This window comes from Aristolochia californica, unplaced genomic scaffold, assembly GCF_029961685.1.
Source record: "Aristolochia californica isolate CCGP_79_NKW_82.1479 unplaced genomic scaffold, dmAriCali1.0.hap1 SCAF_7, whole genome shotgun sequence".
Classification (NCBI taxonomy): Eukaryota; Viridiplantae; Streptophyta; class Magnoliopsida; order Piperales; family Aristolochiaceae; genus Aristolochia; species Aristolochia californica.
The window spans coordinates 29,128,742-29,145,500 of record NW_027182268.1 but is presented as its reverse complement, the minus strand read 5'-3'; the positions used below and the strand labels follow the sequence as shown (position 1 = coordinate 29,145,500).

At 39.6% G+C, this 16,759-nt stretch overlaps 1 protein-coding gene across 1 annotated transcript; it reads left to right on the top strand.

Annotated features, from left to right (window-relative positions):
* The first annotated feature begins 10,076 nt into the window (after positions 1 to 10,076).
* Positions 10,077 to 13,256, top strand: LOC137936726 (uncharacterized). Its single transcript, XM_068781579.1, has one exon. The coding sequence runs from the start codon at positions 11,392 to 11,394 to the stop codon at positions 12,520 to 12,522; it is 1,131 nt and encodes a 376-aa protein (XP_068637680.1). The 5' UTR covers positions 10,077 to 11,391; the 3' UTR covers positions 12,523 to 13,256.
* The last annotated feature ends 3,503 nt before the right edge of the window (positions 13,257 to 16,759 follow it).

Genomic DNA, 16,759 nt, shown 5'->3' with positions numbered 1-16,759 from the left:
CAGCTCATCTTCATCACTGCTAACCGGTAGTATCTTGTTATGTTGAGTCCATTTCTGCATAGCCACAGCAGCAACAAATTTAAAAATGGAAAATGGCTCTCCTGTCCAACCCAAGAATGCCACAGCAGTAGAAATTGGAAATTGAGTCATACTGTGCAACCCAGCTACAGAAAAATCATTCATCCACAAGACCATTCCCAGCACACACAAAAAAAATATTATCTCCATTTTTTTCCACGTTGGTTCCCTTCTCATATTTAGAACTCCCACCGACTTGAAAAATTTCCAACTCCTCTACCAAGCCTTGAACAGTCTTATCAATCCCTTTCTTTATAGAAACATGATTAGTACCAGACTTTACACTGAACAACCCAAGTTTGATTATCTCCCTGGCAAGTACTGAAGTTGTTGTAGTCCCATCACCAGTAGAGTCATTGGTTTTACTTGCAACCTCCCTGATCAAAGTTGCACCAGTATTCTCCATAGCATCTGGAAGCTCAATAGCTCAAGTAATTGGAACCCCATCATTAACCACTCATCAAGTACAACATTCCTGCCCCTGGGACCCAAAGTTACACCTACAACATCTGCAAGTCTATCAATCCCATCTTGGAGTGCTGATATTGAATTCTGGTCAAAGGCAATTTCTTTTGCCTTTGGCCTCACAACTAATCTACTGATTTGTTGCCTGTAATTTATGTTTTGATCAGGACTTTCCTCCTCAGGCTTTTCTGCAAAGTATAACGCAGCATCGATGCAATTTGACCAAGAACAGGCTCACTGTTGTTGTTCTCAGCAGCAGAAAAATAAAACAGCATCCAAAAAAAATATTCTATCAATCCTGGCATCCCAAAAAAAATTCCATCTCTGAATTCATACACACAAGCCGGAATTCCATAATACAACTGCCTGTCATCGTCCCTTTTCCCTATATTCTCGAAAGATTGAATGAAATTACAGGTCGCAGAGACTTACCCAACATTTGTGGAAATTGGGTTTCTACTATTCTGCTGAGAGGTAGATTGAGAGTGAGAGCTGTTGTCCAAAAGCCAACTCCCACCGAAATTTTGTCTGACGTAGTCTCCTCTTTCTCTGGTGGCTAACAACAGCCCTCTGGGGCTATGCCGCTTGGAAATTTTTCGAGACAGAAGGCTCTCGAAAACATTTCTTGGTCGGAGTAGTCACCTGAAAATTTTCCTTCTTCTGTTCGGGACTGAGTGTTGCTAGCCGTGAGCAAGGATGGTTGGATTTCGGAATTTCTGGGTCCCATTGCCCTACTCGGGATTTTTGGCATAACGTCCCTGCTCGGAGATTTCCATTGTCCCCAATTTCAGAATTGAGGTTGCACCTAAATCGTCCAATATCGACTTGATTTTGGGTGATTTCAGATTTGATGTATTAGACTCCGATTTCGGATTTGTGTCCCCAATTTTGGATGTCCCCACCGCTGGAGAGACAAAGGGCTCTCGGATTTTTTGTGTCTCCTACCTGTCCGAGACAACATCTCGAGTGATTGCGGCAGCAAGTTTCTCTATTGCCGAAATGAGTTTAGGTCGTATGACCTTTTCTGTGGCAACGAATTTCTCTATTGCAGAAATTTTTGCACACCATGATGCGTCAAATGCTGAACACCATGCACAAATTTTTTCCAATTGATCGCGCATGGCAATCCATTTTTCTTGGGACGTAGAATCGCTCATTGTGTTCCTGCTATGATACCAGTTGTTATGGTCCCATATCTGACACATGAATTCGTAGGGAGGAAGGAGAGAAAGACAAAAATCAAACCGAAGGGAAGCTTGAAAACCCTAGGTTCTTTGAGGAGAACGCACACCCCTGAGCTCGTTGATGAGAACTCAAAACCCTGTTTAACCTAAATCAATGTCTGTCTTTTCTCATTATTCTTTCCCTTTAAATAGGGTTCACTCTTACAAGGTTCAAGATAAAATATTACAAAAATAACCCCGTAGATAAAATATTACAAAAAATGCCCTTGTGGCATATTAATTCTTTAAATGAAATAAATTAAATTAAATTAAAGAAGAATAATTAATTACACTCTTAAAATGTTATTGCATGCGTAACAAAGTATGTGCATGTAATACATCTTCAAATGGTAATGTTTAAAATAAATATTACATTTTTAAATGCAATCAATTATCATAGTGTTCTCAATCTGATAAATTTTAAATGTAGTCAGCTTACCACGAGCTAGCATCCTTATCACATAAGTTGGAAGATCAAAAAGGACTCACAAAAATATCTTTATCTTATGGTCATGTCCAAGAAGAGTTTTAGTTTGAGTTATGTTTGTCTTTTATCTATATTGAGTTATTGAATTATGCTAGGCTTATCCTTAAGTGTTAGAGTTTGGGTGTAATTGGGACAAAGGTAGTTTTATTGTAAGTGGACTCTACTACCTTCCTCAATTAAAAATAAAGGTTAATGTACTCTGATTATAATAAGTTTTATGTAGTCAATGAAGTTCTTATCTTTTTCAAAAATTCAAAATGGTATCAGAGTAGGTTCTGTGAGTTGACGTGGTCAACCCACAGAGGTAATGTGATCATTTTCTCTAAACCCTATGTCTAGGTTCGTAGTTATTTTTTTCAGTCCCTATACCGATAGATTTCTTTGCATATTTTACCTCGATACGAAGTTTTTGATACTAAAAATTATACATTGACGGAAAGATATTTGAGTTTAATTTCCAAAGAAAAATGATTTGTTCCAATTGGAGTTTTCTACAGAGAGATATCAATATTTGAATGAGAAAGGGTTAGATTGCAAAAAGGTTCGAGCAGCAGCAACAATCTTCAGATTCCAAGGTATTTTTTGCTATCAAGAACTAAAATTTATATGGAGAAATATATATCAAAAGAAATAGATGTAATTATATTCTTTTACCGATTCAACTAATTTTTTATCTGAGTTATCTACAAAGAGAAATTGATATTTGAAGCAGCAAAGGTCAGATTGAAAAAGAGGTTTGAGTGGTAGCAGAAAGCTTCAACTTCCGAGGTATTTTATGTTATGAAGAAAGAGACTTTATATGGATAATTATATATCAAAATAAATATATGTAAGTCTAGTTTCTTAAATATTCAACCAATTCTCACTATGATTTTTTTGTAAGGAGATATTGATCTTGGAAAAGTCCATGGTCATGCTGAAAAAGAAGGAGAACTGGTACTTAGTTCGGCTAGATGACAAAGACTGAAATCTATCAGATTTTCTATTTTATGATAATTATATTTTTTAAATTTATTATACTTTTATTAAATTTATTTAAGTCTAGTTTCATAAGGAGAAAATTTCGTGTCAGTCTGATCTATATTTAAAGAAATATTCGTATTGGAAGAATCAAAGGTCATGTTGGTATTCTGTTGTATTGAAAAATCCGAATTTATGCCAATTGTTTTGTGTCACTTTTTGAGTTGATATATCAAGAAAATATCTCACTTCTCCATGGTTTGAGGGCTTATTTATACATCTCTATTATTTGGGTTAATTAATACATGTATGATATTTGGTTCAAACTGGGATCTCTGTTATTACTTCCCAGCTTGAGGGGGAGAAGTAGAAGAAGTACAAGAAAGAAATATTTTATTACTTATGATGTGGATAAGTTTATGAGACAAAAATATTCAAGAAGGGGGGAGCACAAAAGATGAAGCTTGTGCATCTAAGATGAAATTTTTATATTGAATTATTTCATGGGCTCTTTTACAAAGTTTATTATTTGGTTCATGTTATATTTGTTGGAAGATGGTCGTGTTATATACAATTGAAGCTATTATGTCTCTTTGGATGAGACATTATGATTGAAGAAGAGGTGGCCTCATATCATCATTTATATTACCCCGTCAAAAAATATCACGATTGGAAAACCATGACGGAGGATACCCTGTCAAAAAATATCACGGTTGGGAAACCATGTGGTATTATGGACTCCATAGCATTAAGAGTAGCAGGTAGATGTAGGGGTAATTGATGTAATTTTTTGCATGTTTTAGTTAGTGGCATTTTTGTAATTTCGTCAGACATTTATGCTTTCCGTGATTTTGTATGGGGCGTTCCTATTATTTATAAGGACGTCTTTGGAATGAAAGAAGCTGGAATGTTAGTTAGGGGGGGTTAGTCAACAAAATGAAAATTTGATCTTCATCTTCATCTTCATCTTATGTATTTACATGATCTTCATCTTCGAAATGGGTGTTAGTCAAGACAACTTCATCTTCAAAATCTTTGAAATAGGGTGTTAGTCAAGACAACTTCATCTTCATCTTCATCTTATAGAAATTTAAAATTATTGATTTTAATAATTATAAAATGAACTAATTAAACCAAAGTGTCTGAGTTAACAATATTTTAATTACCACTATTAAATCACTAATACAATAGAGTGAATAAAAAAAATTCTGATTAATGAATAAAAAATATTATATTAATAACATAAGATAGATTTGTATTGTATTAATTAATAATATATTTTGACATAATTAATGATGATATATTAATCAAATGCATACTTTAATTATATTTTATTTACCAGAGACTTAAATATGAAGTTTAATATAGTAATAAAATAAAATAAAATAATAAATAAATACATATACAACCTTTAAAATAACCTAAAAAAAATTATTCAAATAACGAGTTCATGCCTTTAATATTACAATCAACGAGTTACAAGTTTAGTACATATAAATTACGCATGTTCAAAAGTAATAAGAGTAAACCATCATTTATCGTTCCACATGGATGTCGATATGGCATCTCGAAATTGTGCGGCTCTTGTGGATTCTAATGCATTCTGCCTCCGAATGCTTGTTACTTGGCTACCCATATCCTCAAGATCATCGCAATCGTCACTGTCTGTATCATCCATTGCACCTAATTGGACCGCATCACCTCCTCCACCGAGCTCGCCACCCGAATCATCATCTTCATCTTCAAATATATCATCATAATCTTCTGCACGTATATAATTGTGCAATATGCAACAAGCATGTACAATTTTCACCTGGATCTTAAAAGAAAATGGAGGAGTGCCTTTTAATATTTGAAATCGAGCTTTTAAAGCACCAAAAGTTCGCTCAACAATATTCCGTAAAGATGAATGTCTTCGGTTGAATAATTCTTTTTCATTTCTAGGAATATTATCTCCAAATTCTTGCAGATGATATCGGGTTCCTCGATATGGAGCCAAAAATCCCAGAAGATTTGCATAACCAGCATCGACTAGATAATATTTTCCTATAATAAAAATTATATACCACATAAAATAATTGAAGATAAAATAGATAAAAAAGTACTGCATAAAAATATATTACTTACCTTCAGGTACAAAGATTTTATCTTGACGAGTCAATGCATCCTTCAATACACGGGAATCGGCTACTGACCCCTCCCATCCAGCAAGTACATAAGTGAATTGCATATCAAATGAACATGCAGCCATCACATTTTGTGAGAGATAGCCTTTTCTATTCCAAAACCTTGGTTGATCTTCAAGTGGAATGTTGGCTTTGATATGAGTTCCATCAATAGCTCCAATACAATCCTAATTATACATTTTCAATTAATATTTACTAACTTTGTATATTAATGTAAAATTATTTAGTTATAGAAAGTGATGTTACCTTGAAGTAGGGATAAAACATTGAATTTGTTAAAATCTTTGAGTGTGTGCGTTCCGAAGGCCGTTTGACGTAATCAGAGTGAAGTTTGAGGATTGCATCCAACACCTTGTTGAAATACTTACTTATCGTCCAGTTCGATCTATCAAACATCTCTGCTGTGACACTATACACTTGTCCTTGACCAACAGTTAGGAGGAAATATGCAAGTTGTTCTTCAACTGAGATGGTCTTTGTGGCTGATAAAAACCCTTTACTAGAAAGTATATCTGCGAATTTGTGAAATACCAGTTGGTTTATCCTGTACACTTTACGAAATTTAACTGGAGATTTGTCTAGTGCCTTTTGCAAATACAATGGACCATTCATCCCACAAGAACGTGGTACACGTCTGTTGCAATGGTACATATAGTATCTTTCCATGGCGATCATCAAAGTTGTGAATGCAACCATAATTGCAACCTTTTCATCGTCTGTCATAGTATCCAAGGAAATCCACAAATTCAATCGCCTAAAATTCATAAACACAAGTAAACATCAATCTTCAATCATAACCTATTTGCAATCACACCTATAAACAACCATATTCATCCACATTCCCACATCCTACATTCATCCACATTCACACATCCTACATTCATCCCCATTCCCACATCCTACATTCAATCACATCCTACATTCATCGACATTCCCACATCCCACATCCTACATGCAATCACATCCTACATTCATCCCTATTCCCACATCCTACATTCAATCACATCCTACATTCATCCACTTTCACACATCCTACATTCATCCACATTCCACATCCTACATTCAATCACATCCTACATTCATCCACATCCTACATTCATCCACATCCTACATTCAATCACATCCACATCCTACATTCAATCACATTCCACATCCATACTCAAAACACCATATTTATCTATGCAATATATAAACACAACAACATATCAAATTTAAATACAAACCATACTAATAAGTTTTGCAACGTCATAATTCAAATATCATGTCTACTACATAATAATATTCCAAAAAAATAGTGTATTTATAACGCATTACAATTAGTTTTCAAAACAAAATTTAAGTCACTCAACCCGCTCTTCCACTGTCATTTCCATAAACATGACCTTCTTAGTTGGTGTATCCAACCATGAAGGAGCGCGATACTTCAATTCTGTAGGCAAGTCCGGGATTTCCCTGAGGGCGTTGACGCAACCTCTTACAATATCGTCTTTCATCATGAAATTCTGAAATGTCTGAGCAATTCGATCTATTGCATAAAAAATTCTGCTACTAGTGTCGTTATCGGGCATTTCGGTTCTCTTTCTACGACGACTTGAAGATGACCGTTTCCTTCTTTCAGATTGATTACCTAGAGACTCATCCATGCTTAATAATGGTGATGGAGTATCCCTAACTATATCAACATCCGCTGGCTCATCCATCGGGACATGTTCCGATTCACGGATCACCTCATCGCCTTGATCTACAAAGGTTGCAGCTCCTGACCCTACCGCTATTGTGTTTCCCACCACCACAACTAATTTGTCGTACAGGGGGCAGCCTTCACGTCTGTACTTCTCAGCATCTTTATGCTCCTACAAGAATAAAACATCATTTAGACGTCTTGGAATAGAGTTATACTAACGCGAAAAACATAAAAAATATTTTATAGTACATCATATAGTCGAGCCATACAGATTTACTGACCTTTATGTAATCAAGCCATACAGAATTACATGCAGTAACTCATTGTGTTGTTGCATCCCAACCAAACCCACTAGTGTTGATACAACTCGTTACCGTTTGGTATGTTTTCTTCCATGCTCTTGTTCGATTCTTCACCTGCTCAACAGTTTTTTTCATGACTGTGTCTTCATTGAACTTATTTACATAGTCCATGTATACCTCATGCTTCCACACCCCGTTAGGCAACTTGTTCCTTAGATTGACATGCTCGACCAAGAGATCGAGCATTTTTCTATCATCATCGAATGTCCAAATATCATATGTTCGACCACTTGGTTGTCTTCTTGCAGCCATGTATAATCTAAATCCGATACGGTCCTCATGGAAAAAACTTTATCGGACAACCTTTACTCGTCACGGAAACACAAACCATAAAAAAAAATACCATGTGGTGGATATGTATAATACCCGAATCTCCTCACCACATGGCAAAAATATTTCATAGCACTTCAAAAATTCTCAACAACATTCTCACACATTTCAAAATTAATTAAATTATTTTCACTAATGCATATGCACTAAACAATGAAAACACACACAAATCAAATCCAAATTCACCGAAGACCCCTAGTAGAGCCCCATATAACTTCGCAGTCACTATGAACTGTACCTCGTCAGTGATAGGGGTCGGGTTTCGTTGGCTAATGGACGCCCGTGTAGGCGACTCAACCTTGTTTGAATTGGACTAAAAACCCCTAAACACTAATTCCAGAACTTAATACCTTAAAAGCCCAAAACCCAAAACCCCCTCCCCCCCTCCCCCCCCCAAAACCTAAAAAACCCTAGAGCTTAAAAACACAAAACCCCCAAAATCTTAAAAACCATAAACCCCCTAAACCTTAAAAATCTTAATCCCTAAAATACCCTAAACCCTTAGCCTAAACCGTAAACCCGAAACACAAACCATAAAAAAAATACCATGTGGTGGATATGTATAATACCCAAATCTCCTCACCACATGGCAAAAATATTTCATAGCACTTCAAAAATTCTCAACAACATTCTCACACATTTCAAAATTAATTAAATTATTTTCACTAATGCATATGCACTAAACAATGAAAACACACACACATCAAATCCAAATTCACCGAAGACCCCTGGTAGAGCCCCATATAACTTCGCAGTAACTTTGAACTGTACCTTGTCAGTCATGGGGGTCGGGTTTCGTTGGCTAATGGACGCCCGTGTAGGTGACTCAACCTTGTTTGAATTGGACTAAGAACCCCTAAACACTAATTCCAGAACTTAATACCTTAAAAGCCCAAAACCCTAAACCCCAACCCCCCCCCCCCCCCCCCCCCCCCCCCCAAAAAAAAAACCTAAAAAACCCTAGAGCTTAAAAACACAAAACCCCCAAAACCTTAAAAACCATAAACCCCCCAAAACCTTAAAAACCATAAACCCCCCTAAACCTTAAAAACCATAAACCCCCCTAAACCTTAAAAATTCTAATCCCTAAAATACCATAAACCCCTAGCCTAAACCCTACCCGAAACACAAACCATAAAAAAAAAAAAACTAAACCATCAAACCCTAAACCCTATCACCTACTAAACTCTAAACCCTAAACACTAATTCCAGGACTTAATACATTAAAAGCCCTAAACCCTAAACCCTACACCCTAATTCCAAACCCTAAACCCAAAAAACCTTATAACTTAAAAACCCTAAACCCCCTAAACCTTAAAAACCCTAATCCCTAAAATACCCTTAACCATAAACCCTAATTACACACTAAACCCTAAACCCTAATTTAGACTATAAACCGTAACCCTAAATCCCAAAATAATGCACAAATAAACCCCAATTACGCACTAAAAATAAATTTAAATCAAATAAAACACTAATTTAATGAAAAAAAATTCGGGTTTAGGCATACCTTCTGAAATTTGGGTAAATCCGAAGCCGAAGGGTGAAATCGAAGGAGAAATCCGAAGCCGAAGGGTGAAGCCGAAGGGTGAAATCGAAGGGGGAAATCCGAAGCCGAAGGGTGAAATCGAAGGGGGAAATCCGAAGCCGAAGGGTGAAATCGATGCCTAATCGATGCCTAATCGAGACTAGCCAGAGAGATAAGGGAGTGGGAGGCCGAAAGGGAGAAGAGAGGGAGAAGACAGAGAAGAAAGGGAGGTCGGGAGGGAATAGAGAGAGAGAAGCGAGAGAGAGCTTGTCCGAGAGAAGAGAGGGAGTCACGGAGACAAGAGAGGGGGTGCGACTGAGAGGGCGAGGCCGAGAGAAGACCGAGAGTTGAAGCCGGAGATGAGAGGGAACTGAGATAGTGGCCGAGATCAATGTCGGGACGCAGGGAGACGAAGGACGAGAACAATGTCGGGGGCGCAAGGAGACGAGAGAGGGAAGGGAGTGCGGGAGAGAGGAAGAAAAAAGAAAAAGACGACGCGCGATGGGGGGGGGGGGTGCGAGGAGAGAGAGCGAGGCCGAGGGCATCGCCCGTCCTTCAATTTGAAGAATATCAAAAAGGGCCTTCTTCCACATGATTAAAATTAAACCATAGAGATGAAGGGCCCCTTCATCCCCTGCATCGAGATGAAGCTTCATCTGCGCTCCACTAACGACTTCAAGTGGTGAAGGGTGTTACGTGGTTGAAGATCATCTTGTCCTTCAAGTTGACTAACCCCCCCTTAGTTGAGATCGGGTGCTCCCTCCCTCAGTTATCCCTCACCCCTGTTCATCTTCCTCTTCCTCGCCATGTCCCCCTGCAAGTTACAGTACCCTGCCTACGAGCCCTTGTATCCGATCCGGGATCCCAGGAGCTTCAACCCATCGTTTCAATCGTATTTCAACCAGGAACCGAGAGAAAAATGTCGGGTGGATCGATTCCAGGAAATGGGGCATATCAACGTGGTATCAGAGCGGACCACCGGCGACGATTCGTCTTCTAGCGGGGAGTTTGATCGTCAACTTGTTCTCGAATATTTGCACAAATTGATCGGCTTTCTGCTACTCTGGACAGAGCCACAGAAACCAAACTCAAAGAAATCTGACAGAGCCGTAGAAACCAACTCAAAGAAATCCGTGGAGCTCGGCATCGGAGAGCTCTCTGGCTCTCCAGCGGCGGCGACGTCTGAAATTGGGGTCTCCACATGTCTGACATCGGGAGTATCCTCCACACAACCTTCGTCGGCAACAAGGGAAGGGGATTTGCCGTCAAACCCTTTTTCTTTGGACGCCATACGTCCTCCCAAACAGACAACGACGGCAACCCGTGAATTCGTTGTCTTGGAAACACTCCCCGAGCGCCCGGAATCAGACGACGAGGCGACCTCAAATCTGCAGACCCACTCTGCTCTGGCAAAACTAAAACCCCTATTTGTCGTTCAGCTACCGGGTTCGAAATTTCGGCCACTCCTTCCAACGATTCTTCCGACAATGCTGTGTTTCCGACAACCCCCTGTCTCGGACTATCCCCCAGCGTCGAAGCCCAAACGGGCTGCTCTTCGCCACCGAACACAAGGGAGGCTCCGTCGGCGCTGTCGAACACAACTCCGGTGGGATTTGACTTCCGGCCACCACCTCTCACGCTCCCTCTCAACCTCGCTCTCGGTCTCGGCAGCACAGCAGAAAATGAAATTGCGAAAAAGTTGGGCATTGTGTGTAAAAATTGGGGAACATCCAGCTCTGTTTTGGGATACCGGTCACCAGCAGAAATTTTCCAGCGGAAAATTTTCTTTCCGGCAGCCTCGGTTGTGCGCCTTCAGATGGTACGTGGGTCTCTCCCTAGGTTAACATCTCAGTTTTTATGGTTGCACTATCTGCATCTCTCCTGCAGTGATTTTACTACAAGAATCCCTTCTGGGTTTGTTACACTTCCCAACCTTGAAGTGCTTGATTTACATCGGCATCAGCTACACGGTGTATTGCTACACAAAGTCCATTTTTTTTCCACGTAGTTCATGTTGATTTTTGTGGAAATTCATTCTGAAGCTCCAGATTGCAGAAGCAGAAGTTCTTATTTGGTATTTCTGAGGCTATGCAGTATCTGAATCTGAGTACTATTCGGTTCACTGGAGCCCTGATCAGTGGAGGTGATCTTTCCTCATTGGGGACCTTCCAAGTGTTGGACCTGAGCTACAATGAGCTATCTGGTGAATTGATCCATATGATATCATGTTTGCATGAGTCTGCACCAACTTCTGCTAGATCATCAGCAGTGCATGTGAAAGTTGTCACTGCTGCATATAATTCGTCTATATTTCTGAAGTGCTTGGTTGAAAACTCTAAAAGTGATAGCTTTGAAGAATTGAATCTCTATCTTGATGAAGATCAACGCATTGTGAATTTTGTTATGCATGGTGTACTTAATTATATTGGCACGTCAGATTTGAGTCCGCACACGTACCTACTCCACCATGAACCGCTGAACTTTCTGATTGTGGCTTTTTCGACTCACCCTTCATCTCTAAGCCCGGGAGATGTACATCCATTTATAGATGCAGCCATGGTTCAGGAAAGTGCACTGGTTAGTTCTGTCGTTCGAAAATTGCTGCTTAATTATATCGCTCGACCTCGGGTTCCTTTAAATGGTGCATTACAACCTGTTTTTCCAGGAGGAAAACAGTCAGGTGTTTTACAAAAAGTGGGTTCTATTGCTGCAAATTTTGTGCTGTTGCCATATTACACTTTCAATTATCTAGTCAGTTCAAGTGGTGACGGCCCAAGAAGCCCTCTGGCAGACAAAAGTTTACTTGTTTTGCTTGTTTTACTTCACTACCGTAAGTGTGTGCTGATGGCAGAGCCCAGGGAAAACAATAGTGCAAATGATGCTGACCTCACTCCTCATCTGACAGAGAATTCACATTTTGCTGTTAATCCTTATTACACAGACTTGGAGAATGCTGGAGATATTGAATTTGATCGGGTAGATATCGAAGGGAATGCACATTGTGGGCCACTTGTCAGATTGACCTTTGCTTCTTTATTTGATGCCCTTGGGATGTGCTTGAATGATGAAAGTTCTGTCCTTGCGCTCTACTCTTTGTTGCATGGAAACTCCGATTTTCGGGAGTATGTTTTGGTGCGGACTGACTCAGAGACATTGTTGCAGCCAATCCTGGAAATGCTATACAATGCTTCTATTCCAAGACGCATATCTTCTTTATGAGGTTGGAGTCCTCCTTCCAGACAGCGGGGTATGGCTGATTGTGGAGATCCTTTCCAGGAGGACAAGCAAAGGGGCTTTGAGGGTGGATTTCCACTGTTATCATTTGTAGTGAGTCGTTGGGATGTAACTTGTGGCCTGCAGAATTTCTTGGCGACGGCTCGTCGTATACTGGGTGCTTCTCCTGGTGGCCATGCTGGGGCCCTTGTCCACGCACTTCGGTTTGATGAGGCCCAGAATTTGTGCTAGAAGGCTCTTGATAGCCATAAAGATCATGGTCAACCTGCCTCTCTTGCAAAAGCTGCACATAGGAGGCTAATGGGTCTGATCTGTGCTACAAATGGAGATCATGAGGCTGCTCTTGAGCATCTTGTTCTTGCCAGCATTGCCATGGTCTTCCATGGAAAGGCAGTAGTGGGGGCTTCAGTGAACTGTAGCCTTGGGGACACCTATCTAGCTTTAGCTCGCTTTGATGAGGCTGTGTTTGCTTATCAGAACGCCTTACCATAGGCACGGACAAGCACACCTACCTTCGAGCTTGAGGGCAAGCTCGTTCTCCAGGAGGGGTGTGATGTTATGGACTCCATAGCATCAATAGTAGGTAGACGTAGGGGTAATTGATGTAATTTTTAGCACGTTTTAGTTAGTGGCATTTTTGTAATTTTGTCAGACATTTATGCTTTGTGTGATTTTGTAGGGGGGCATTCCTATTATTTATAGGGACGTCATTGGAATGAAAGAAGAAGTTGGAATGTTAGTTAGTTGAGATCGGGTGCTCTCTCCATCGAGGCCCAGGTGCGAGTTTCCTTCAAAACTCAGTTATCCCTCACGTCCGTTCATCTTCCTCACGCCTGTTCATCTTCCTCTTCCTCACCATGTCCCCCTACGGGTTACGGTACCCTGCCTACGAGCCCCTGTATCCGATCTGGGATCTCAATAGCTTCAACGCATTGTTTCAATCGTATTTCAACTAGGAACCGAGAGAAGAACATCGAGTGGATCGATTCCAGGAAATGGGGCATATCAGATGGGCCCTGTAAAAAAATATCACGGTTTGGAAACCATGATGGAGGAACTTATAATTTCATCTATGTTATACTTCTTTGAATTGGCCAGTTGGGTCTCAAGGAGGAGAGCACTAACGTGAGGGGGAGTGTTAGAAGATTGGAGGACTGCCATTTTATACAAAAAGATTCTATACATCATTTGCAGCAAGCTGGGAGTTCTTGATATTCTCTCACCCCCAGCTTGAGGGGGAGTGTTAGAAGATAGGGCCCAAACCCACACGACCAAGGAAGACCCACATATCCAAGAGTATATAAGATGGGCCACACGTCCGAGGAAAATCCACAAGATGGGCCCAAGCCCATAACAAGTAGGATCCACCATGATTACCAGGAGTTGGCATCCTTGTCACATAAGTTGGAAGATTAAGAAAGACTCACAAAAGTATCTTTATCTTATGGTCATGTCCAAGAAGAGTTTTAGTTTGAGTTATGTTTGTCTTTTATCTATATTGCGTTATTTAATTATGCTAGGCTTATCCTTAAGTGTTAGAGTTTGGGTGTAATTGGGACAAAGGTAGTTTTATTGTAATTGGACTCTACTACCTTCCTCTATTATAAATAGAGATTCATGTACTCTGATTATAATAAGTTTTATGAAGTCAATGAAGTATTTATCTTTTCTATAAATTCAACAGTTGTTAACATCTATAAAATCAAAGTATAACTCATCCCCTTCTCTACAAGCCTCTTACCCAATGTTATTAAAACCAAACTGGCCATCAAACTGGCAAGATGGTTGGGTTTGATTTAACTAGGTTAGACCAGGGGCTGAAATAAAATGAGATTTTATCTTTATATTTATTATATATTTTATTTCATTAATGTTGGAAGATGGTCCCAAGCCCACATGACCATGGAAGGCCTACACATCTAGATGTGGAAGATGGGCTCAAGGCCCACAAACCAAGGAGAAGGCCCACATAGTGATGGGAGGATGGTAATTAAAGAGTCAGCTCATAGAAATGATATTGATATAATTAGTTTAAGTTCCAGGGGTATAATTATAATATTAAAGTTTGATTAATCTATAAGTTGAGCTTAGGGGGAGGGTTACGACAACAAGTCCATAACCTCTTATTCCTCCTGTTTTCTCCCAATGGGTGTCTCTATCTTTTTCTCCATGAGCTAAATCCATAGAGTCCTGAAAAATCAACATGGTATCAGAGCATTGATTTTCAGAACTCGTAGGTATGGTGTTTTAGAAATCCAATATGGTAATATGCTCGGGTTATTACTGTTATTCATCTGAGTTATTTTTTTAGTTGGGAAGAATTCGTCCCGAGCTATTTTTTTTTAGTTAGGAAGCCCTGGATGAAGGGTCAACTCGTTCTACTCATTCTTGGCCTTCTGCAATATATGTATATATATATATATATATATATATATATATATATTGCATCTTAGTAGGGACTACTCATTGGCCTTTTGTTGAGGAGGTTTCTTGGGCAAGATATATGTTTCTTTGTGTCTCTGGCCTCTTGCACCTAGATATATATATATATATATATATATATATTTTGCATCTTAGTAGGGACTACTCATTGGCCTTTTGTTGAGGAGGTTTCTTGGGCAAGATATATGTTTCTTTGTGTCTCTGGCCTCTTGCACCTAGAGTACGAGCATAGGCTTAGCCCTTGGCTGCCCACCCTACTGTGTGCCCCAAACAGAAAAAGAAGAAAGCGAAAGGGCAAACACGAGGAAAGGAAGTCGAGAAAATGGTGAGAAAACGTAAGGTTCAATTCAACGAGGGCCCTCTGGTGATGATGTCTTGATAGCTAGCTTTTGGAGTCTCATTTGTTTGGTAACCTTCACGAGGCCATACTTCCTCTTTCTTGTGGTTGGTATGGCTATTGGCATCGTCGGAGATTCTGTTAGTTCACTTGATATCTACATCTAGCTTGTTGATTCTGTTGCTGCCTAACATTACTCATTGCTTTGTTCTACTTTGAAAATCATTTGATATTGCCTATCCGGGATCTTTCTACTATCTTCAGAAGGCTTATTACTGTTAATCTGAGAAGATTTCTACTGCTTAATTCGGGTCCAACTGTTTTTGACTCATTGCCTACTCTGGTTTTTTCGACACTACTGAACGTTGCTGCTTTAATAAAATCACTTCTTCGTTGCTATTTCTTGAGATGGTACCTTCTCACCTAGCCAACGTTGTTGTTATCCTTCTTTGTTTGGAAGCGGGGAAGATGAATAGCTGAAATTAAAATTTTGCTAAGTTAGGAAACTTGGTTTTAATTGAGGACCATACCATGTGGTGATTATGTTGCTGGTTAATTGCTGATTTCTCTTCTTCATTGCCACTATGTGGCCGTTTCTTGAGGATGAATATCTGGCCATCTTTGGTTCATCTTTGTTCTTTTGTTGACAAGAGTTTATCATTGGCCGGAAAGTTCCCTTCACCGGTATTCAGTCTCTGCTGAAATTTTGGAAGTTCTTCGCTGACGTTTTTCCTTCTCTGGCATTGCCTCTTGTGACTGAATTCTTATTTTGGGAGGTTTCCTTCTTTGGCATCGACTCTCTAGTTCATCACTATCATGCTCTATTCGGAAGAGGGGAAGCTGACTACCAAATTGAATGCTTCCTTAAGTTAGGAAACTTATTTAATTGGGCACTGGATTAAACCCAAACCAAGCTTGTTCTTACCAGACTAGGACTGAGCTGAGAGTCATCTGTTACACCGGGTTAACCCAGCGGGCGGGTTCTGACTAATTCTGTTTCTGCAATGGGTTAACCCCGCAGGTTGGGTCAATTCGATTCAGGTCAACCTAACTCGGTCCACTTGTTTCTGCCTCGATATACAGGTCCGGGTCCCAAGTTCTATGCCGATTCTTCCCGTGACTCAGCAATATTGGTCAGATATTTGAGTTGGCTCGACTCTGTCCTCTTTCTTTGGTTGAGTTATTATTTTGAAGTATTGGCAACATATTATTTGGTACAGATACTCGTATCGGATTATTTCATGGGTCCTTTTACAAGGGTTTTTATTATTTGGTATGTGTTATTGGGCCTAGGCCCATTTTAGCTATTGCTATTGTATCTCTTTGGATGAGACATTATTATTGAAGGACTTCTCAATTGCTGATTTTTATCAGTATTGGCTATTCTAATGATGAAGAAAGCTAAGGTGGCCCCAAAATATTATCTTTCGAGTAATTACCCGT

Coding starts and splice junctions, on each gene's coding strand:
- LOC137936726 (XM_068781579.1), top strand. CDS start 11,392: ATGCAGTATCTGAATCTGAGTACTATTCGGTTCACTGGAGCCCTGATC.